Source organism: Tripterygium wilfordii, chromosome 20 (genome assembly GCF_013401445.1).
Source record: "Tripterygium wilfordii isolate XIE 37 chromosome 20, ASM1340144v1, whole genome shotgun sequence".
Taxonomy (NCBI): domain Eukaryota; kingdom Viridiplantae; phylum Streptophyta; class Magnoliopsida; order Celastrales; family Celastraceae; genus Tripterygium; species Tripterygium wilfordii.
The window spans coordinates 10,168,250-10,191,816 of NC_052251.1; the positions used below are offsets into that span (position 1 = coordinate 10,168,250).

A 23,567-nucleotide genomic window follows, 5' to 3' on the forward strand; every position below is an offset into this window, starting at 1 on the left:
AAAAAGGCAACTGAACAATACAATATAGCCCAAGTATTAAATGGGCCTTCGAAGGCCCCAAAGGCGCGGCCGAATATCAGGCCCGTCGTCTAACCTAAAATCAAAGAACTCGAGCCATTCGCCCAAGCGCCGCTAACAGCCTGACACGATCTACATGGCTGGTCACATCATCCTTCGGCTGAGAAGACAAGCCCACAGGACCTTGAGCCGCTCAACCAGAAGGCCTCTACATGGCCTGCAACTACTGAATGCACTACTCTAGCTAATGGTCAAGTCTCCATAATCTTAAGCTGCTCATCCAACTGCTCTATTGTTCAAAGTTGGGACACAGGTTGGTGAATTAACGGGCAGGAGTGTAAACGGTCGGTTTTTATTTTTTGACATGAATTTAACCGACCAATCAATAGATCATTTGTAGTTATTCAATTTTTTTGATTATTTCGATTCGATTTCTATGATTTTGTGAGATTCTCTGCCCCTGTGAGCTTCTTCCCTTCTTCTTTATAAGAGCACTCACATTGATATATGTAAAAGAGGTTTGATAGGTATAACAGAGAATTTATTGTACAAATTGTCTTGAAAATCACACTACATTGGTATCTCTTAACATTTTCTACTTTTGATACTTGTCAAGTGGGTATCTACTTGTACATAACCAAAAAAATAAGTATGTAAAAGTTTAAAATATTAAAATAATGAATACCTTTTATTTTTTAATACTAAATAAATGTTGTAAATGTTTGCTCTTTACCTCATATTTTTATTTATCATTAATTAATGTTAACTAATATCTATCATATAAAATATTCATTATTTATTATGTTTAAAAATTTTAATTTATTATAATTTAAAAATTTTTTACTAATTATTTTTATTTATAATCAATGCTAATATTTTTTCTAAAGTTAATATATAATCATACATTTTAATTTTTGCTTGAAATCAGATAATATAGACAAGTAATAATAAAATAAGAATAAACTAAACTAATATTTTAATGTTGTAGATATTTAGAATAAAGATATTGATGCAGTTGTTACTAAATAGAGAATAATCTATTAAGAGACACGAATGTGAGTTCTCTAAGGTCCTGATGAAAACCCGCCACACGGGATGGGGGTCCAAGTCTAGCATAACAAGTTTGGGCCTAACTCTCTATTGAAAGCCCAGGTTGACAATAGGAGGTTGGTCCTCCCTTATAAGCTAGACTCTAAACCTCCTGTATGGCCCTGACTGTACCATTTCGGCATACAGCCCACTTACCGCCCCAAGCCTTGCAAGCCAGGGTCACATAGCGTCGCCAGGTCCAGTGGATCTAAGGCTTTCCCAGTTACTTTTAACGGCATTTTTTCTTTCTCCTTTTTTAACGGTCTTTTTCTCTTTTCCAACCCGCCCACAATGGACACGGCCCACTGTCTGCTAACCCAACTCCACAAAGGAATGGGCTCTGGGGTAGGCCCGCCTACGATAATGTCAGCCCACGGGCCTGCACGCAGGCGCGTGCACTCTCAATGAAAGCACCAATGATGAAAACTCACCCACAATGGACACGGCCCACTGTTTGCTAACCCAACTCCACAAAGGAATGGGCTATAGGGTAGGCCCGCCTACAATAGTGTCAGCCCACGGGTCTGCACGCAGGCACGTGCACTCTTAATGAAAGCACCAATGATGAAAACCCACCACACGGGACCAATGATGAAAACCCGCCACACGGGATGGGGGCCCAAGTCTAGCATCACAAGTTTGGGCCTAACTCTCTATTGAAAACCCCTGACTGTACCATTTCGGCATACTGCCCACTTACCGCCCAGGATCACATAGCGTTGCCAGGTCCAGTGGATCTAAGACTTTCCCAGTTACTTTTAACGGCATTTTTTCTTTCTCTTTTTTTAACGGTCTTTTTCTCTTTTCCAACCCGCCCACAATGGACACGGCCCACTGTCTACTAACCCAACTCCACAAAGGAATGGGCTCTGGGGTAGGCCCGCCTACGATAGTGTCAGCCCACGGGCCTGCACGCAGGCGCGTGTATTCTCAATGAAAGCACCAATGATGAAAACCCACCCACAATGGACACGGCCCACTGTTTGCTAACCCAACTCCACAAAGGAATGGGCTATGGGGTAGGCCCGCCTACAATAGTGCCAGCCCACGGGCCTGCACGCAGGCAGGTGCACTCTTAATGAAAGCACCAATGATGAAAACCCGCCACACGGGATGGGGGCCCAAGTCTAGCATCACAAGTTTGGGCCTAACTCTCTATTGAAAACCCAGGTTGACAATAGGAGGTTTGTCCTCCCTTATAAGCTAGACTTCAAACCCACCATCTTTCGATGTGGGATTCTCATCAGGTCCACAAGACTCCATGGATAGGTCGTGGACTTATATCTTATTTATGGTTTCCTTTCCCTAACGTTTTGTGCGTATGTATTTGTCACAATCAGACACCAACTAACCTCCACATAAGTAATTATTGTGAACGTATAATTAGGGCCCAAGGACAAATTTGGTGTACCAATAAATGAATTCATAACAAAAATCACTACTTGACAAACATTAATGTGAAATGGACGTTCCAAAAATAGTTTTGCCCAACATTTTACAAGCTACTATATTTTGGGATGAATGAGACTATGCATTGCAATAACTTGAATTGTGTTCATACGCTGATATTAGACCCAATTTATCTTGTCAATTGGTGAGAAATTTTTGTGCACATCTGATGGTCCGAATTTAAAAAATAAACTTGAATTGTGTGCAATCGGTTTAAATGTTAAAATGAAAAACTAAAAAATAGTTGTTCAACATCCGTTGACCTACTTGTGCTTGACCCGGTTGCACCGGGCCCATTGCAATATATAAAAAGGCGCAGTGACGTGACAGCTTGGAATCTAATAGTAACGAACTTATCCACGTGTTAGTTTGTTACTTGTTCCGCTGACTCCGTCTCCCCATAAATTCGTTACCACGTCACGAAACGTGAGGTCAAATTTAACGGCAAAAAGCCGCCCCGAACTGGAGGTTTTCCGTTACTCTCTCCGTTAACTTTTCTTCTGCCAACTCCTCAACAATCCGAGAGACTATCGCCACTGTCTGGCACTCAAACAAATGCTCTCTTCTTCCTCGCTGACATTTTCTGGCTTTTGAATTTTCTGGATTTTGAATTTTCTCGGGAATCAAACGGAAACCGAAAGTGCAAATCGCCATGGCCAGCTCAGAACCGGATGGAGAGAACGTGTGGAAGGAAGTTCTGAGGAAGATGTTGCCGGCTGGCGCTCCATTACCGGATGAGGATCAGCTTGATTACTCGATCGCAGTCGAGTATGATGGTCCACCACTGCAATACGATGTTCCACGGGTTGATCCACTTGACATTGACTCGCTCTCAATTAGAACCACCTCGGTAGTCTCCGCTTCCGAATTATCGGGCATCCCGGTGGTAGCGCCAATAGGGAGAAAGGCTCGTTCTCCGTTTAATTGGATTAGAAACGGCCGCGTTTTTAAGGAATCAAGAGCTAGTCCAGTTGAGAGTGAAAGACTGTCGTCGGATTCGGGAGCTCAGATCGACGGGGAAACAGGAAGCTTCGAGAAAGAATCAGAGAATGGAACAGAAAATTTTGTTGACGATTCGTTCAGTTTGAGGTCCAATTCCGTGCGAAAGCCACGGTTTGCGGCCGTGGTGACTTTTAATACACCGCGACACTCTGAGACGGAAGATTACGGATACTCCTCGCGGCAGTCTTGCGCAGCCGATGCAGAAGGATCGCCGGATTTTGGAGTAGCGGGAAAGAAGCGTGGGGAAAAGAAAAGAGGTGTTTGTAGTAGGTGTGGGAAAGGGAACAGGTTAAAGGAAAAAGAGGTGTGTTTGGTGTGTGATTCGAGGTATTGCAGGAATTGCTTGCTAAAGGCAATGGGTTCAATGCCGGAGGGGAGGAAGTGCGTGAGCTGCATTGGGCAGCCTATAGACGAGTCAAAGAGGTCAAGCTTGGGGAAGTCCTCGAGGATTTTGTCAAGGCTGTGTAGCCCTTTAGAGGTAAGGCAGATAATGAAGGCAGAGAAAGAATGTGCTGCTAATCAGTTGAGGCCTGAACAGGTTATTGTGAATGGGAAACAGTTGAGGCAAGAAGAATTAGCCGAGATTTTTGGGTGTTCCATCCCTCCTCAGAAGTTGAAGCCAGGAAAGTATTGGTATGATAAGGACTCTGGTCTTTGGGGAAAGGTGAACAGTAAATAAAGTGGGCTTAGTTTTCCTTTCCTTTTGATTTGTATTCATTACGTTAATCTTGTGTGTTGTTTCCAAATTACAGGATGGAGGAAAGCCTGATAGGATAATCAGTTCAAAATTAAGCATTGGTGGCAAGCTTAGGGCAGACGCTAGCAATGGAAATACAAAGGTTTACATCAATGGCCGTGAAATCACCAAGCTTGAGCATAGAGTGTTGAAGGTACTTTTATTTCTTATTAATGCATGCTATTGTACCACCAACCGGCTGCTAACTTACTGTAACATTGTGGACTAACTTGAAACTTGCTTATAAAAAACAGAGATAGTTATCCTTTTATAATACTGGATAAATGAAGCCCAGATGTTCAAAACTTCAAATTTTATATTATGAATTCCATCTCGTGATGTTAATAGCACCAACTTGGTTTGATCTGTATATATAAATGGTAAATTCTACCTGTCATGTATGGGGATGATGCTAGTCATAAACTAAAGGAATCCTAGTTGTGCTTTCCTTGGATTGTCTGTTCCATGCAAATAGGAAGATGGATCGGTGCTTACTTTTGCTTCTGGCTACACAAAGATATTTTGGGCGTAGTTTGATTGTGTGAGTACCTAAAATTTTCCTATCTAATTTTGATTTGTGAGAGCCTTGTGCATTGGGAGTGACTTTTAACTTATTTACCAAATGATTTTAAAGTTGGAAAATGATTGTAATAGTCTTGGTTTGCTCCATACGAGAACCAAAATTTTGCTGGATTTAAACATGCGGTTTTTTGTTTCTTTGTATTGTTTCTGCAAGGAGTGTGATTAAGCAACTTCCATTGATTTTTTGGTGCTTAAGGTATTGGCATACTTCTCCGCAACCCCATATTGTTTTTAGATGTGTCCTTCGAAGTTGATAATTTCATTAAACTTGAAAAGTGTATTGCTTCTTGAAATGTTAATTAGATGCACCAAAGAATTACTCAACGCCTTAATTTCAACTTATACTTCTTTTCTTTAGCATTTGGCCCTTAATTCTGTGCTTACACTACTTTCCAATTCAGCTAGCCAATGTCCAGTGCCCTCGAGATACTCATTTTTGGGTGTATGATGATGGTACTTATGAGGAAGAAGGACAGAATAACATTAAGGGGAACATATGGGGAAAGGTTCTTTCATAAGCTCTTACTAATTCCCTTTCATTCTTGAAGTTAAACAAATGGGTTTGGATTCTTTTTTATACTATCAGTTTGATTTTTGGTAGGCAGGCATCTACTCGTTTCATTTGTTCGCTACTGTCATTACCTGTACCTCCTGGAAATCATAATGGATCAAAAGATGATCAATCTAACTTTTCGGGTAGGTTTGTGCCCGAGTATTTGGAGCAGGGATCTCAGAAGCTTCTATTATTTGGATCAGAAGGAGCAGGAACCAGTACTATTTTCAAGCAGGTTGTGCTTCATATTTTTAATTTATTTCAGTGCTGAATTGATAAAAGTTTGTGAACATGTGTTAATTATTTCCTTTTTCTTTGTTTGCCTTGGATATGCAAACCTTCAATTCCTATCCTCTTATTTGTTTGTTTATTAACTGTCGTACCTCTTGATGCTGCCCTTGAAACAGTAAATATCCTTTGTTGTCTAGTGTTTTCTTTTCTTAGTACCACATTTTCAATTATGTATTTGTTTTGACCCATTTTAATTTGTTTCATTAAATTCAATTATTTTTTTCTTCTGTTAGTTTCTTTTATACGTGGTTGTCTTTAATTCCAAGCCTATTTTTCCACTTGTTGGACATCTCTGCTCAGGTTCATATGCTATTTTCTTTGTCTTTAGAGCATTCTATATTTTAGCTTGAGTATTGCCGAACAGTTGAATTTTTAAAAGGATGCTGATGCAGTCAGGACATAAACGAAAATCCGGTGTCTATGTTGATGGAAATCTTGCAGACCACCACTATCATGCTTGCCAATATGATATTTTCTTTGGCATCGCTATTTCTTCACGTGACCCTGTTCAATTTTCTGATGTGCTCTACTTATAGTACATGCATTTTATTTCTGTGGAGCCAGGCTAAATTTTTGTATGGGAGTGGCTTCAATTCAGAAGAGCTGGAGAACATCAAGCTCATGATTCAAAGTAATGTATACAAATATCTTAGTATATTACTCGAGGGTAGAGAGAGGTTTGAAGAAGAAGCTTTAATGGAGAAGAAAGCCAATACTTGGGAAGCTGAAGTATCTGACCAAGGTATCTGCATCATTTTGTTCTTACCTATTTCTTTTCTCATTTTGTGATGGATATATATCTTGCTAATCTAGCTGAGCCAAACAGCTGCATCTTGATATCTTTTATGTGATCGACCCTCTAATTCATGTTTGCTTTATGTTATTTTTCTTGAGTTTGCATTTGTTTGGTCAAAGTTTAAATATTGATTCGTAATCATTTACTGCTTCAAAGATAGATATGTAGTACGTGATATGTTGTCAGCTAGAGAAATAAGAAGATGACGATGATACAAAGCATTAAGAATGGTCTATTGCTTGATGGGAGGTGGGAGAGGATAGTCAGTACAATATCCGAAATTTCTTATCTATAATTGAGTATTGCACTGGGGTTTCTTGACCCTGATCAATTCCCTTGGGGAACTCTTCCAAATAGTAAATAGGTTTAACATGTGAGTGGAGATTATTCTGCTTTTGATATTGACTCAGCGTCACTTCGTGGCTAACTGTGAAATCAATTCAGGTGAAACAGGAGTTGATGAGAGTAAGCAATGCATCTATTCAATCAACCAAAGGTTGCAACATTTTTCTGACTGGTTACTGGACATCATGGCTAAGGGAGAGTTAGATGCATACTTTCCTGCAGCAGCACGAGAATATGCTCCTATTATAGATGAAATATGGAAGGATCCTGCCATTCAAGAAACATACAAGAGAAGGGAGGAATTGCAGCATCTTCCTGATGTTGCCAAATATTTCTTAGATCGGGTATGCCTCATTTTTATTACTTGAAAATGAACGTTGGAATTTTCATCCCCTCCTTCCGTACACAGTATCTACATTTCTTTTGAAACATTATTGGCATCTATCTGTTTACTCTAGCCTTAAGATGTGCATTAGATTTGATCCAGTTTTTATCTGCCATGTCCTGCTTCCCCAGACCCTCTAGAGGATCCCTATAAATATAGTACAAACTAGGGAGGGAGGGAGGTTTGGGGGTGGGGTGGGGGGTTGGGGTTGCAAAAGAGAAACATTGTGATCTGGATCTGTAGTTGTAAATCTGAGTTATATGTCATGATGAAATCCAGATTACTATATTTGTAAAATGCTACACATTTCACTTCTAATTTGGCATAAGAAAATTGGAATATGAAGCTGCGTAATCAAAATAATCTCAAAATATGGGACGTCCTTAGTGACAATTCACAGTTGGCTAAAATCTACACATTTCACTTCTAATTTGGCATAAGAAAATTGGAATATGAAAGTATGAAACTGCGTAATCGAAATAATCTCAAAATATGGGACGTCTTCAATGACAATTGACGGTTGGCTAAAATTTGACAAATTTTAGCAATTTACTGTTTTATATTATGTTCTAGTGATCTACCTTGGCATAAATTGCAATTTGTCTCACTGATAGATGGAAGAAATCTTCAAAGTTGAAATTAATTGTACTTCTCTTGGAGTGCGACTCTATTTTATGTTTACTTATTCTTATATGGGGGTAGTCAATGACTTTGCACAGGCTGTTGAAATATCATCCAATGAGTATGAACCTACAGAGAATGCCATCTTATATGCTGAGGGAATCACTCAGAGTAATGGTCTGTCATTTATCGAATTTTCATTCGAGGATAAAAGTCCCGCGTCTGAGATGTATGATCAAAATTTTGAATGCCCTCCTACCTTGAATAAGTAACACCTTCACTCTCCTCTTCATTATTTATTTACCAGCATTTTGTGAATTGAACTGTATTTGCTAAAACTCTGTTCTGCAACAGGTATCAATTGATTTTCATCAATTCCAAGGGCCTCTATGATGGTTGCAAATGGCTAGAAATGTTTGAAGATTTGAGGGCGGTAATATTCTGTGTAGCTTTGAGTGATTATGACCAGATGTGGGACTGTGGTGATGGTGCCCCTCAAAATAAAATGCTGGCCAGCAGAGATATGTTTGAGAGTTTGGTGAGGCACTCTTCCTTTAGGGATGCCTCGTTTGTTCTTTTGCTGAACAAGTACGATATCTTTGAAGGCAAAATTAACCAGGTTCCTTTGTCCAATTGCGAGTGGTTCAGGGACTTCAACCCTCTGAAACCCCAGGCTAACGCCGCATACTACTATGTGGCAATGAAATTTAAGGAACTATATTATTCCATTACTGGCCGAAAATTGTTTGTGTGGCAGACTAGAGCCTGGGAACGCGCTTCAGTTGATGAGGCATTTAAGTATGCGAGGGAGGTTGTCAAGTGGGAAGAAGAGAGGGATAGTAATATGTATGGAAATGGGGATGATTCATTTTATAGTATGGAACTGAGTACCTCTCCGTATATAAGGCAGGAGTAAAGTACAGTGTTTAGTTAGTTTTTCTTTGCAAAACCAGCATTGCAGAATGAATGGTTGGAAGTTCTTCATAGCTCTGAAAACTAATTGCGTTTCTCCATTATAAGCCGACCGAGCGGAGGAATGGAGACCTGAGTTCTGGTTGGTAGTTTATTGGGATTGGGAATGATAATTGGTTTCTAAATAAGATCATGTATATAGTTGGGAACTGCAAATTTTTGTAGGTTGTCAATTTGTATAGCAATATATTCTTCTTTTTCATTGTCAATAATGCCAGCCTTTTTCGGTCGATGATTTCTGGATTGATATTCATATTGTATATATATCCTGATGAGTATCAACAATGTGCAACGTTGTTGCAGGGTGCATTAGGATCATAATTTCGTGAACTCTGGTCACTGCTGCTCATCCTTTGAAAGGAAAAAAATGGAGTCCACTGCCCTACAAACTGTGACCGTTCCAATTCCGACCCCTTTTATAACCGTTGATTTTAACATAGATCATTGGGGTGTTAATATATTAATCCCTTTGAAGGGCAAAAAAATGGGGTGGGATCCTATCCCATCTGTTTTAGGGTGGTATCTGGAAAATTTTCTGACTTCATCTGTGTATGCACATAAAAGGGTCTTAAAAGCTTTAATGGTACTATGTAGGATTTAAAGTTTGGATAGCTCAATCTCATGAGTATCTCCATAATCCAAAAATGAAAAATCCAATAGTCCATAATTATGGTTTGTTTGTAATGGAGGACTATGTTTAAGAAATCCACACCCTATATATACCAACAATATTGTTCGCTTTATGTGTATCCAATTCTCATAGATACATTGGATTCATACGAACGGGACGAAACCCAAGTCATGGGACTCGAAAAAAGGTCTTGTTATTATGTTAAAGGGTGGACTTGGCTTATTAACCCATTGGTTGGGACTTGTCCAACCAATATGGTATTTTTTAAGTCATAATACGATATGCGCTTGTGAATATCATTTAAATATAGTGGCCTAATTATTAATTGGTTGCTAAAGACTAGTATTATTTTTGATAATAAAAGTAGGAGTGGTAAAACTTTGTCCGATCTGGATGATTAAATTTGTCCGACTCGGATTAAACCAAGTTTGAACATAAGTTATATGTCCGAAATCCAGGTTAAAATATAAAAAAAAAAATTTCAAGCATAGAAATCTTGTCCTGACTCTGACCTGAATTAGGTTATTGTTCAGTTTACTTGTCCAAATTTAAACTAATATGAGTTTGGTTAATTAAATACATCTGAAATTCAATCCGAAATTAAGGTTCGGGCATATAAATATTTCGTAAATATGTGATGCTGTTTCACCCAGTATTGATTTTTTTTCTACCCCTAAGCACAAGTCGGTCAATGCCCCAAATCTCGGATCTCAAGTAATTGCTGACCCATTTTTGATTCATTAAATCTTTATTCACTTTCCAAGACTTTTAATTTTGTATAAATTTGCTGTTTCTTATACCCTTTCACATTTTTGACGGTAAGATTTTATACCTTTTTCAGATATTCAACGGTCAATATTAAAGCCCTCCACCCCCCATTAAACTACACTTGTCTTTCCATTTCTTTTCTAACTCATACTCGTTTTAAGGTCTCTCTCAACTTTGAACACCGCGTTTGAAAAGTTTGAAACTTTCACGTTCTTCTTTATACCTATATATATACCCTCTTATACCTAACAACGAAACCACTTTCTTCTCTGTTTTTCTCTTCTGGGTTGGATTGATTGATTGAAATTCTTCTTCTTTTTGGCTTTCTTTTCGTTCTTGTGCAAATGTGTTTTGGTTGGAGAAAAAGAAAAACTGCCTTAAATAGGCAGAGAAAGGGTGATGTTGATGCAGAGCTTGTGATTCAAGAATGGTGTGTAGAGAATCGAAAATTCGGGGCTGATAGAATCCCAACACCCAGAGTGCCGGTGACCGGGATTGAGGTCTCGGAGATAATTTTTGGTGTCAAGGAATCAGCAAAACGTTTGGATCGATGTGGGTGCTCGGATTTGGTGAAAAAGGTCAAAACTTGGGGGAGTGAGAGTGAAAGGAACAGGATGTGCATTGTGCAGAATGGGACTGGTAGTGCATTAGCAGCAGCATTTGATGAATTCGCAAGAGATTCATATGAGAGAAATGAAGTTGTATTGGAAGAGATTTTGTGTTGCTTGAATTGGATGAAACCATTTGATGCTGAAACCCAAATTTACTTGGGATCCAAGGAATCATTAGGTTGTCTGGTTTGGTTCTTGAGAAATGGGGATTCAACTTCAGTGAAGCAGAACTCAATTGTTGCCTTGAAAGAGCTTGTGTCCTGTGACCAAAAACATGTAGAAGCACTAACTGGAATAGAAGGAACTGTTGAAATTATGTTCAAGTTCATTCAACACCCAATTAGCACTACAATCACCAAATCTTCTCTTGTGCTAAGTTTCCACTTAGTTTCATTCAGTGAGAAGATCAGAAACTTGTTTTGTCAGATGGGTTTGGTTTCAATACTCTTAAAGTCCATGATTGATACTGAAAGGAGCGTATGTGAGCGAGCATTGGGCGTTCTCGACAGGCTATGTGATTGCGATGCAGGAAGAGAAGAAGCATATAAAAATGCTCTAACAATTCCAGTTCTGGTGAAGAAGATATTGCGCGTGACGGATTTGGCGTCGGGGTATTCAATTAGTATAACTTGGAAGCTAATCAAGCATGAACAGAAGAAGAACAATGGAGATGGATCAATGATATTGGTTGAGGCTCTTCAAGTTGGTGCATTTCAGAAGGTCTTGTTGTTATTACAGCTTGGCTGTGGAGATGAAACAAAAGAGAAGGCAACAGAGGTTTTGAAATCCTTGAATCCTTACAAGACTACTCTGGAATGCATTGAGATTGCTGATTTCAAGAACCTCAAGAGGTCATTTTGAAAGATCATAAGGAGATTGGAACAAATTCTTCTTCTTTTTCATTAATCATTTGTATATGACAAGAGCAGTTTTGTAGACAAAATGAAGATAGTTTCTCCAATTTAATTTAATTGTTTGATCGAACTAGTCAATTCAATTGTTTTTCAAGGATACTTTTGATTAGGAAATATTGAAATGGAAATGAAATTCTACTCAACAATGTAGACATTCAAACTTGTTCATACTTAAATTTCAAAGGTCTACAAGAGAGGAGACTTTAGCTGGGTTCGAATACTACTGAGACATCGGGAATTGTTGAAAAAAGAACAAGATGTTTCTTTAATTAATTGGTGTTTGATCAATTCAAATCATGCATATCTTTTTCCCTTGACTGAAATAGATTTTAAAATCAATCTTGAATTTTTTTTTATCAATAGGTTAACTAAATTCAATCCTACCTTCAACCGCGTGTTTGGCTCCACATATCCTCGAGTGTTTGAAATTTTGAATTGCCCTGCTTTGCCGTACCATCAAGGGAGTTCACTTTCTGGTTTGTTTGCTTTTCTTAGTATAATAAGGCAATGCAAATATATGAATGATGTAGTTGAAACGTCACGCCTCCCCCACTCGAACCCTCTAACCCATGATCTCTTGGTGATGGGTGAATGATTGATTGGTGATGGATGAATGAGCATCCAACTTACCAACTAGTCCTGTGAGGGGATACCATCCTCTACCAAAGTGGTTTGCTCAGTTGCACGTTTTCCATGTTTTCCCCAAGTCAAACATCTTTAGATCCAATGAAAAATTTGCCTATGAAAAACCCAATTGTGTGAATGGGAGATGATCACACTCCCTTCTTTGATTCTTCAAAGGCTTTGATCTCTGTGAAACCGTCCCATGGCTCTTGATGATCAGTGACTGCTGCCATTATAATACATTGATTTCCCTATCTTTTCATGTAAAACACATCTAATAGTTTCAAAGCAGTCGACGACAACATCAGCAGAATGGGAAGCAATGCGGATAAACATTCAACTATTAGTTTCCTGCTATATGTGATTTCTGAAATACTCAAACATCACAAGTAAAGCAATGCTCAACCTAAGCTGTTTCTACACTTGGATTAAACGGAAAAGCTATTCATACACGCTTCAGTGGCACATATTGCACGCGTTCATCTTCACATATATTCTGCAAGAAGCCAATGAAATGATCAGTTAGTGTGTGCAAATATGAAACCCGAAAAATATAGACACTCAATTGCATTGGAGATGCACATTGTAGATGAAACAAAATCGGTTGGCTTTCCAATACCTAGGCTAATACCCTGTAAGTTAATGTCATGAACACGTTTTATTTTGACAACCAAGAGTTTCATCCGTACATTGCTAAATCGTGGATGACATTCCAACCAAACGAATTATAAGAAGTATATAAACCAGGTTACGAAAAAGTTTCTAGGCTGCATTTAAAAATGTCATGGCAATTATATTAACTTGTTTTCTGTTTCTGAATCTTTCCACAAGTCCATGATTAGGACATTACCAGTTGCAAGTCATCAGTCGAAGATTGAACAGTCAAAATCAAGGTTCTTCCATTGCAGGGACGGGAAGGCACGGACATGGGCAGCATAAACAACAAAGTAGCTTCAAACTATAGCAGAAACATTATACTTTTCCCCACATTTATCATTGCTCTAGAGATTAGTTATGTTAGTCCCATTTTTTCTGTATGTGCCCAGTCCATGAGATGGATTTCACTGGCAACTCCTATCAGAATAGCAGTAGCACCGCTTAAGTCACCAGCACACTTAGATGTGTCATTGCTCTAACACTAGTGTTTTTTTTTATTCTTAAAATGGGACACGGGTCTGAACTTCTACCCTCAAGGCAGAGTGGCGAAGAGCTAGCCGCTGGACCAGTGTATGCTCCTCAAAAAATGCTATCCCAGGGAATTGCGAGCAATGAAATATTTATTTTATCTTCGAACCAAAATGCTCAAAGATCGAAGGACATAGACAGATGGATCAAAACAAAAAGTAAGAAAGTGCGAGTCAATTTTAGATTGACAACTCATTCTACCATAGAATCTTACTAATTGAATGTTATTCGGTTTACATAAGAAAACTGATATCAATTGCACTTCAGGATTGACATACTAACCTGCATATCTTCTGGAAGAGTCTCTGAGACCGCAAGAGTATAGACACCAGGTAGAAATCTACCTGCAAAACAATTGGAAAGAAATCTTGGAATCGGTATCAGAAGAGTTAATTGCTAACAGACAGTAACAATACATACGTACATATGTCAGACAAGCCATGCTAAGTTGCTAACAACAGGCATCATGAATAGATAGATTAGAACCCTTTAGACAAGCCAAGAGAAAGACGTTCAGATACTAAAGCAAGATTTGCCACCATTTGAAGGATAAATGCCGGGATTATTCTTAACAGCAAGAAGAGATTTTAAACCCTAAACCCTTGTACTACACCAAGACTAAAACACTGAGTTATAAGGAAAGGAGTCAAGACATAAAAGAAAAGTCTTCTAGTAACACTTCAGCTATAAGGAAAATTAACATACCAATTCGCAGCCAACGAGCAGCCCAGCTTCTACCTGGATCCATGGCAGAAATTATCCTATAAAGCGAACGAAATTAAAACCAGTTTTATGCAAATTGTGGCTCAACTTCACACGAATTCGAGAAGGTTTATGCACGAAGATTTCCATACCCATTGAAATTGGGGGTGGTGCAATCAACAACACGTTCGGGGTCCTCTTCCATCTTGAAGAAGGTACAGTTCTCGCAACCCGATTCTCTAAACTGAAATAAACCCATCAAAATAACCAAAAAAGAAAACAAATTGCGTAGGAATCTGCACCTCTTCGTTAATTCAAGAGAAAAGAGAAAGAGAAAGAGCACCTGATCGTAGGTTTTGACGACACGGCAACGAAGGCAAGCCCTCAACTCATTACCAAAGCTGTGGGGATTTGTGCTGGTGCAGCGCTCCCCATCTCGGTTTCCGCTACCTCTTTCTGTTCTCTAACAATCAATTCACAATAACTGGAAATGTCTTGAATCACAAACGCTTCGAAGAGGACGAAACCACTACTCACTCACTACTCACCAGGTCATTGAAGCATGCCCCTGAACCAAAACTAGTGCTATGGTGAGGAAAATAATTGGGCTATGAAGCTGGGAGCCCATTAATATTTGGGCTTCATTAAAGCCCTAAAAAGAACCTCATTGACTATGGGCCTGAGGATATGAAGCTGGGAGCCCATTAATTTTTGTGAACCCCACCTGACTCATATGATTCTCTCTCAAAAATAAATAAAAAGAACTAATAAAAAACATGCCTCATCAAATTACCTGTACATTATCTATTTTAGAGAAATGTTACAAGGGTTCCCCATATTTAAGTAACCATGATGGCATTACATATAAATAAAATAATAATCTCTCTCATCCTCTGTCCCGTCACCTCTGCATCCTCTCTCAGCAACATCTTTTCTCTTTTGTTTTTCTTCACTGTACTTGTTAAATATATCATAAATCCAAACCATGTAATATATAAGGAAACCCATTTCCCTATCATATTAATAGGCTTTTTCCTAATCCTAAGTCCCATTAAGTAAAATGGCTCAGGATAACAAAGTCATACAAGCAAGATGTATCCATTAAAACTGGTAAATTCAAAGTGGACAATATCTTTAATGTGTGTAGCGTTGAGATTTTCAACATAGTATCAGAGTCATTACCTGTCCACTTGTTGAGTTTAGCATAATTCAGTCCACAAGTGCAACTAGATGCTAAATATACCACATGGTTTGGGAAACTCAAACCATGTGTTATATAAAGAAACTCATTTCCCTATCACATTAACAGGTCTTTTCCTAAACCTAATAAGTACTATTAAGTGAGACGATCTAGAAAGAACGAAGTCGTGTGGACCCGTTGTACTCACATAAACTGATAAACTCAAAGTGGACAATATCTTCTTGTTTTTTTTTAGAGAAGCAAAATTTTATTAAACTGGACAAATCCTGGGGCGAGATACCCCTACAACGTCATCCCAAATAGAAGGAATACAAATAACAAGAGGATAAGAGAAGAAATGCACTCCCTAAGACAAATCAAAGCCAAAATTGGCTAACCTATCAACACTGAAGTTAGCCTCACGATATACTTCTCACGATAAATTCAAAACAGACAATATCTGTGATGTGAATTAGGGCTAGGATTTTCAACACACCTGTTCTTTTTTTCATCGCTATTGTACTGCCTAGCTTCATCACCTCTTTCATCCTCCTCTCATTTCCCAACCTATGTAAAAATAGAGAATAGCGATATTCCGTTTCTATTTTAGTTAATCTGTTAAGATAAACTGGTATAGATGTTCTTATGTATTGTTTTCATTATCGTTTCTATTCGCGTACTTGATGAGGTCAGCCATTTTGTCCCTCAACTTTTTCCTGTGTTTGATCCTTTTACTATCAATGCTGTCATGTTACCAAGCAGGAAAGCACCAAGAATCATATCAAACGAAACACAAACCATGACAAAAAAATCATTTCTCTCACGTTTAGTGCGTGTATCTCTTCCATAACCTGCAGAATAAAGCATATAATGATTAGTAATTAGATAATGATTTGCATTACCCTTGATCTGGGCATTGAGAATGAGAGAGTGAATTGTTAATAAAATATATGTTTACTCATGATGAAATGGCCCAAGCCCTCGTAAATCCTCGTATGCTTTTTTTTTTTGATCAATAGTGGCATCATACGAGTTTTTCATTTAAATATCTGATATGAGCCTAAATTTGAAGTCATATGATAAGTTGAGTCAAAACTCATCACGTGATAAAAAAATGTATTGTTCTACTGAAAATCTAACTCAAGAACTCCGAGTCCATACCTTTTGACCCCAGAGAAATTCACCAATTAAAATTTACCATTAAAAACCCTTGAATACTCATACCACAAACCCTAAATTAATTAAGCATTTTGAGAATGATAATAAATTCTTGTATGGGTGCAAAAACCGTTTACACAAGAATTCACACTACGAAGTCCGTGAGAGCCCCTATCGACAAATACTAGATCCACAAGAGTCTAAGTTGAACTCGGTAGGCCTAAGATTCAGCCAACACTAGACACATGAGAGTGTAAGTTGACTTGGTAGACCTAAATCAATTGGCAACTAGACCCACGAGAGTTTAAAGCATAATCTACTAGGAGGGCCATGAGTGCCAACTCCAACAGACTCATAAAGGACCATCTATTTCTCAAAGACTCAAAGCCCATGTTGTCAGGAAGCTCCCACAAAGGCTCTTGGGCCCAATCAAAACCTAAGGTTCATCCGTACGGTCGATACGTGTCAACCACGTGACTCAGAGTACTATAAATATGCGTGGCCCCAACCTCAGTAACTCTCTAAACTACTCAAGGTATGTCTCCATCTTTCTCTCACTAAAAGCCTTTAACTTCTCCCGCTACAAACTACATAACTGGTAACTAACTTGATCGTCGAAGCTTTCTCGACCGACATCACACCGGTATCCAAATTTCACGGTCTACATCTTGTGCAATCTTGTAGGATTATCATTGCTTGCAAGGTTTCGGGTCTACAATTTTAAGATGACTGGAATTTGAAATAATTGACCCGGGGGGGGTGAAAGAGTCTACCAAGTGCTCTCTTGTTTACACCCATGTCAACAACAATTAATGTCGAAGCTGATATAGCTAGGAAATTAGGTGGGATATGGTGAAGCTACACCCTCCTAAACCATCAACTTCTTCCTTTGTTCAATATTTTGTAAATTTCTCCCTTGTTTAATAGACAAGATATCATAGATCCCTCCAAATTAAATGACGTCACTTATTACGTAGCAACCATTGTCGCCATCCACCGAATGATCTCCTACCAATTTCCCTCCATCTTTCCTCCTAATTCACTACGTCTTCTTCTCACGTTCTCTTTTTCAAAAATGATGGGGATCTCAGTCATATCAATAAAATGATGTTAGTATAAGGATTCATAAAATCTTATGATTGAATCAGAGAGTGACATATGATTTATTGAGATAAATTATTGAATTTAATATTTCTAATAAATTAGAACAATTTATCGAGATTATAATTATATTAAAAAAATGTTCGATTTTCATTGATAGTTCCTTGATCATTACAATCAATATTATAAATAATATTATATCTATTAATGCACGTGAGAATAAAGAACTATTAATTAATTGAAATTTTGTAAAATAAAAGGCCATCTGGAGCACGACCACATCAGCCAGTCAATTGTGGGATGCCACGCCCACAGTTCGATGTCAACTGGTAAAACTTTGCCTTGGAGGCCAATTTAGGAAGATAAAACGAAGGAACAGCTCATATTTTATAATTCTTTTTTTTTTTTACAATATTTTTGTATAAAAAAAAATAGCCAAGATGACATACTTAATTACGCAGTCACATTTGTCGCCATCTTTTAGAAGGCAATCCTTTTTAAACTCATTCTTTTTTTCTTTTTTTTATCTAATGATCAAAAAATAACCACATATCAATAATTCCAATTCTCAAAAAATTTAGAAGGGAAGTGAATATATTTTAAATTAAAGTTAATTTAATAAGTTACATGATTTTTTTTCACGGCTCATGCATACTTTTATATAGAAGAGAGTAAGAGGCGGCGAGGTAAACCTAAAAAAGTATAGCTTAAAGTAATAAGAAATTATATGAATTTAATTGGACTAAATGAACGTATGATTCATAATAGAAATAAATGGAGAAAAAAAATACATGTGATGGATTCTCGGTGATATCATCAAATACTCATGTAGTCAATACCAATAAGTACGTCTTTGTTATAGTTAAAATAAAGACATTTGTTTTCAAGACTATTGATCAAAGACTGATATTAAAACTGATTTACAGTTTAGGTTTGGGGACTTACCCAAAAAATTTAAGATTTAGGGATTATGATTTTAAAATTTTAGAATTTAGGGTTTAAAAATTGTTTAATCAGTTTTAATCTAAACCATGGATCATGCACGTAATGAAAGAGACAAACTCTCTCTTTTCACTATTCTAATCTTATGTTTTATTTTTACTCTCTATAGTCTATAATATATAAGCATGTATGGTTACATACAATGATTGTAGCAAAAATATCAAAAGCCATTTATTTGGATAGGGAGGCTCCCACGTCAATTGGTGGGTTAGAGTCTATTATTGGGGGTTTTTTTTATTTTTTATTTTTTATTTATGCCAAATTGATCAATCCAAGTCTTTCTCGTATTTAATTCTCCAATTGCTGCTCAACCTTGAAGGCTACTTAAAGCTTAAGGCTTTGTGTGGGAGTTTTTTGTTATTGGCTTAAGTTGGTTCGTAAAGTATTGGTTGGGGTGGGTTTGTTTTGTATTGGCTTGAAATCATGTGTGGGAGTTTCAGAAATTAATGATTGGCTAGGTTTAAAACTATGTGTGGGAGTTTGAGACATCATTGGCTTTGATTGTTTCATTTAACAAACAATTACTCATATACCCTTTATTACAAACACATTTTTACTTCCTATGTAATTAGAAAAATAAAAAGAATTGCAAGTAATAAAAATTCACAAAACAACAAAACAAACCCAAGAAAGGATTGAGCCAACAGGACCTGAAAAATATTCAATCTCACAAAATAAAGCTCGACATAATCATAGAATAATTGGAACAAATTTATAAGTAGCAACATAATGTCAATATGGTAATGTCTATATGGCAAAATCATCCAAAAGATAACCTGTGAAAGGTAAAATTACAATCACCAAATAAAACTTGTAACACAGTACTTGAATAGATGGAGTATAGTTCTTAGGAAAATGGAGGAGAGTTCTAGGCGAAATAGAGGAGAGTATTACCTAGAAGGAGCCGCGAGGGGTCTTCGCAAAATGGAGCTGCGGTTGTTGTGCGACTATTTGATATGTGAGAAATTGATGTTGTATTGTGTTGGTAGGGCTAAGGGCAAAGTTGGCATATGATTTGTAAGATAAGGGTATATTTGGATATTAATTTTTAAACCAACATGAACCCACCGATTTGGTGGGTTGTAAAAGTGGATCAAAACCTTCTTTAATTGGTTTCCCTTGTTTTTTAAAACCAATACAAACCAATCATTTAAAATGTTAAAAAAAACTACCACACATGATTAAAGTGAACCAAAACTAAACAAAACAATGAAAACCAATGAAATCTTAACTCTCACACAAGGCCTAAAACTCTGCCCAACTTGGGTATTAAATTATTAACACCTTATCCACCTTATATATTATTATAATTGTATATTTTTATTCTTATAATTTAATTATCATTTCCATTCACAATGACGGTATATCTTTTTGGTTAACTTAAATTCAAATTGCGGCATGACCACACTGATTTGCTTATACTAAGAATCATACTCAAGCCCTTTTAAATCCATACGATTTAGGGTTCGTTTGACACAATATATGCTACTCATGTGTCAAACAACCATTATGCAACAATCATTTCAAGTACAAAAAAGATACAATTTTGATGGCATTTTGGAAGGCAAAAAGATACTTTTCGTCCCTCAACTAAGGGGCGAGTTTCATTTTTGTCCCTAAGCTTTTTTTTCTCCCATTTGCGTCCCTTAACTATTGAGAAGTATCATTTTCGTCCTTTCAAGTGAGATTGAAGTTGGGAAAAACATGATCTGACGAACAATATGATGCCACGTAGGATTTTTCAATGGTCGGATTTATTCGAGGGATAAACATGATACTTTTCCATAGTTGGAGGACGAAAAAAGGAAAAAAAAAAGCTAAGGGACGAAAATGAAACCCGACCAATAGTTGAGGGATGAAAAGTACCATTTTGCCCATTTTGGAATGGTGGTTGAGAGGATTATTTTACCACAATTTGAGTTTTCTTGACTGATATGTCCTCACATTAATAATGATTTGCCCATATTACCCCCGCTTGAAATATATATACATTTTGTAAAATAGAAAATTCTTTGATAATAATATTAATTCATTGACTTAATTTGTATAGAAAATATTTATATTTTATTAAAACTGTATGGATATCAAACTGTTCATTTTAATTATTCATCTCTCTATTAAAAAATATTTATTTATATATGTTACAACTTAAATGCATAATATCCCTGTGTAAGTAATTTGTCAATACATTTTCAACACCTTTATGCTATCAGCAAAAATGCAATCAAATACCACCAGCATTTCAGAGTATATGTGCTACAAGCCTACAATTATTATCAAACATATATGCTACCACAATATCTACTAGAATATAAGATAAGTTACTGTCAAACAGAGTCTTAGTCTCAAAGAGATTCATCACTACACTATCACCTAAGTATACCGAATTTAAATCTAACAATATTTGGAAGTTTATGGTTTTCAAATATATTTATAATTCTTCTAAATAAAAATGTAAAGATAATAAAAAAATAGACCTCCTTGTTGTTATGCTATTTGTCTTTTCCTAGATTCTTCAACATTAAAACAAAGGAGATAATCCCCACTTGGTGGCTCCTAATTTATTTTTTTTACAAAATTATTTTTTATAAATGAAAAATGATTTATAAATAAAAAAATTTAGGTGGCGGGCCATATTTGGTAGTAGGCCCCACAACCTACCCCATCCTTCCTTCCTGCCACTTTCACACTCCTTTTGTCCGCTCCGCTCTTGGAATAGCCGTCACAACGTGCTTTTTACGCCTCACTTATTTATACCCCCAACGGTCACCCAATCTCTTGATTCTTCCTTCACCACCAAAAGCCCTCAAATTCAATCGCCGATGGCTCTGGTCCGCGAGCGCCGGCAAATTAATCTCCGACTCCCCCTCCCGGAACCCTCTGAGCGCCACCCTCGCTTCCCGTTACCCCTACCACCATCTGTTTCCTCCTTATCCGCCCCGAATTCATCCTCCTCGGCCACAGTAATCCCCATCACAGACCTAGAAAAACTCAACGTCCTCGGCCACGGAAACGGCGGCACCGTCTACAAAGTCCAACACAAGAGAACCTCCGAGATCTACGCTTTAAAGCTCGTTCACGGAGACTCCGAACCCACAGTCCGTCGCCAGGTCTTCCGGGAGATGGAAATTCTCCGACGCACAGACTCTCCACATATCGTTCGATGCGATGGAATCTACGAGATGCCCTCCGGAGACATAGCGATACTTATGGAGTACATGGATTTAGGTACACTTGATACTCTGCTTCAACGGAACGGGACCTTCACTGAGTCCGCACTCGCCGATGTGGCGCGTCAGGTGCTGAGTGGACTCAGTTACTTACACAGTCACAAAATCATTCACCGTGACATCAAACCCTCAAATCTTTTGGTGAATAATAAGATGGAAGTAAAGATTTCCGATTTCGGAGTGAGTAAAATCATGTGCCGGACATTAGACGCCTGTAATTCATACGTCGGTACTTGTGCTTACATGAGCCCGGAAAGATTCGACCCGGATGCGTATGGAGGGAACTATAACGGTTACGCCGGGGATATATGGAGCTTGGGTTTGACTCTGTTTGAGCTCTACGTGGGTCACTTCCCGTTTCTGCCTCCGGGTCAGAGACCCGACTGGGCGACCCTGATGTGCGCGATTTGTTTCGCGGATCCACCGAGCCTGCCCGAGACTGCGTCGGAGGAGTTCCGGAGCTTTGTGGAGTGTTGCTTGCAGAAAGAGTCGAGTAAGAGGTGGACGGTGGCTCAGCTGTTATCGCATCCGTTTGTGTGTAAAGATCCATGTCTGTAAAATGGGCGGTGATTCGACGCGGATAGGAATCTGGTTGCCCCAATTTGGAACCCTGGTTTTGTAGGTTCTGTAAATACGGGCCGGATCCTGAAATTTTGATTCCTTCTTTCTTTTGTACAGTCTTTCTACGTAATTCTCTTTTGATTAATCACTAAAATTAAAAATTTTAGACCTTAATTTCAATAATCCTTCGTTGTGTATTATTAAAGCTCATTAATTAATTAAAAAAACTTATTAATTAATTAATTAATTAACTTGTCCAATATCTTATCTCCAACTCAACTAACAACAAATTATATACTTGAACAATGTTGTTCAAGAAGAATATTCAAAATTGGTAGCCTTGGAAGTACTGAATTAAAGGTATATGCTTGGGGGTTTGTAAGATGTTAGAATATGATCGATCACGTACAAAACTATTTTGATCTTGATGACGTATCATGTGTTCGGGTTAATTGTTGGAGGCGATTATTCGGCTATCCTTAACCTCATACATAGAAGAAAACATGAGCTATGAGGGATCGGGGTTTGTTCTTAGAAGACATCTCTGACACTCAAATTAGTTTGAATTGCTTTAATTTGGGAATGATCAGTGCTCGGAGCTCTAAGTCTCTAGACTAATACTATTCCCTTCGATGATGTTGCTTGGTTTAGTATTGAAATGTCTTCTCGGCTCAGCCACACTGCTTGGGAGCCGTTTACTCGGATGTGTCTTGGTCAACAGTTCGGTGGGAGCTTTTTTGACATCTCGATCGATCAGTGCGTCAGCTCTGCAAAATTCATTTAAGTTGCTTAAATTGACTTAAAATCTACAAAAATTAACATAAGTATTAGTTTTTATTGTCAAAATTCAAACTATTAGGTACCATGGGGCAACAATTTTAATAAAAAAAAAAAAAATCCTGGAAGAAGATGTGGTCAGGTTGTTGGACTCAAAAAGTTGCCAGCCAAAGACGCCCAAGTAACTGAACAAATAATTTTCCAATACAGGAAATATGGACAGAAAACAACATTATCGTGAAAAATAACCAAAATCTTATTGCACATATAGCACGTGCTCCAAA

The 23,567-nt window shown here is 37.8% G+C and overlaps 3 protein-coding genes and 1 pseudogene across 3 annotated transcripts; 3 read left to right on the forward strand and 1 right to left on the reverse strand.

Moving 5' to 3' along the window:
- The first annotated feature begins 3,069 nt into the window (after positions 1 to 3,069).
- LOC119987467 (extra-large guanine nucleotide-binding protein 3-like) lies at positions 3,070 to 9,071 on the forward strand. Its single transcript, XM_038832392.1, has 8 exons — positions 3,070 to 4,222; positions 4,311 to 4,448; positions 5,278 to 5,382; positions 5,482 to 5,664; positions 6,285 to 6,462; positions 6,961 to 7,205; positions 7,966 to 8,135; positions 8,222 to 9,071. The coding sequence occupies exons 1-8, from the start codon at positions 3,209 to 3,211 to the stop codon at positions 8,781 to 8,783; spliced, it is 2,595 nt and encodes an 864-aa protein (XP_038688320.1). The 5' UTR covers positions 3,070 to 3,208; the 3' UTR covers positions 8,784 to 9,071.
- A 1,415-nt stretch (positions 9,072 to 10,486) lies between these two features.
- Positions 10,487 to 11,857, forward strand: LOC119986504 (U-box domain-containing protein 21-like). Its single transcript, XM_038831080.1, has one exon. It carries the CDS (start codon positions 10,583 to 10,585, stop codon positions 11,708 to 11,710), a length of 1,128 nt encoding a protein of 375 aa, XP_038687008.1. The 5' UTR covers positions 10,487 to 10,582; the 3' UTR covers positions 11,711 to 11,857.
- A 786-nt stretch (positions 11,858 to 12,643) lies between these two features.
- Positions 12,644 to 14,835, reverse strand: LOC119986505 (annotated as a pseudogene).
- Positions 14,836 to 21,482: 6,647 nt separating this feature from the next.
- Positions 21,483 to 22,689, forward strand: LOC119986423 (mitogen-activated protein kinase kinase 9-like). Its single transcript, XM_038830982.1, has one exon. It carries the CDS (start codon positions 21,538 to 21,540, stop codon positions 22,501 to 22,503), a length of 966 nt encoding a protein of 321 aa, XP_038686910.1. The 5' UTR covers positions 21,483 to 21,537; the 3' UTR covers positions 22,504 to 22,689.
- Positions 22,690 to 23,567: the final 878 nt, after the last annotated feature.

Bases quoted from the DNA above. Each gene is read 5' to 3' on its own strand.
- LOC119987467 (XM_038832392.1), top strand. From the start codon at position 3,209: ATGGCCAGCTCAGAACCGGATGGAGAGAACGTGTGGAAGGAAGTTCTG. The intron at 4,449-5,277 runs GTACTTTTATTT...TTTCCAATTCAG, and splicing joins TTGAGCATAGAGTGTTGAAG to CTAGCCAATGTCCAGTGCCC. The intron at 5,665-6,284 runs GTTGTGCTTCAT...CTGTGGAGCCAG, and splicing joins CCAGTACTATTTTCAAGCAG to GCTAAATTTTTGTATGGGAG.
- LOC119986504 (XM_038831080.1), top strand. From the start codon at position 10,583: ATGTGTTTTGGTTGGAGAAAAAGAAAAACTGCCTTAAATAGGCAGAGA.
- LOC119986423 (XM_038830982.1), top strand. From the start codon at position 21,538: ATGGCTCTGGTCCGCGAGCGCCGGCAAATTAATCTCCGACTCCCCCTC.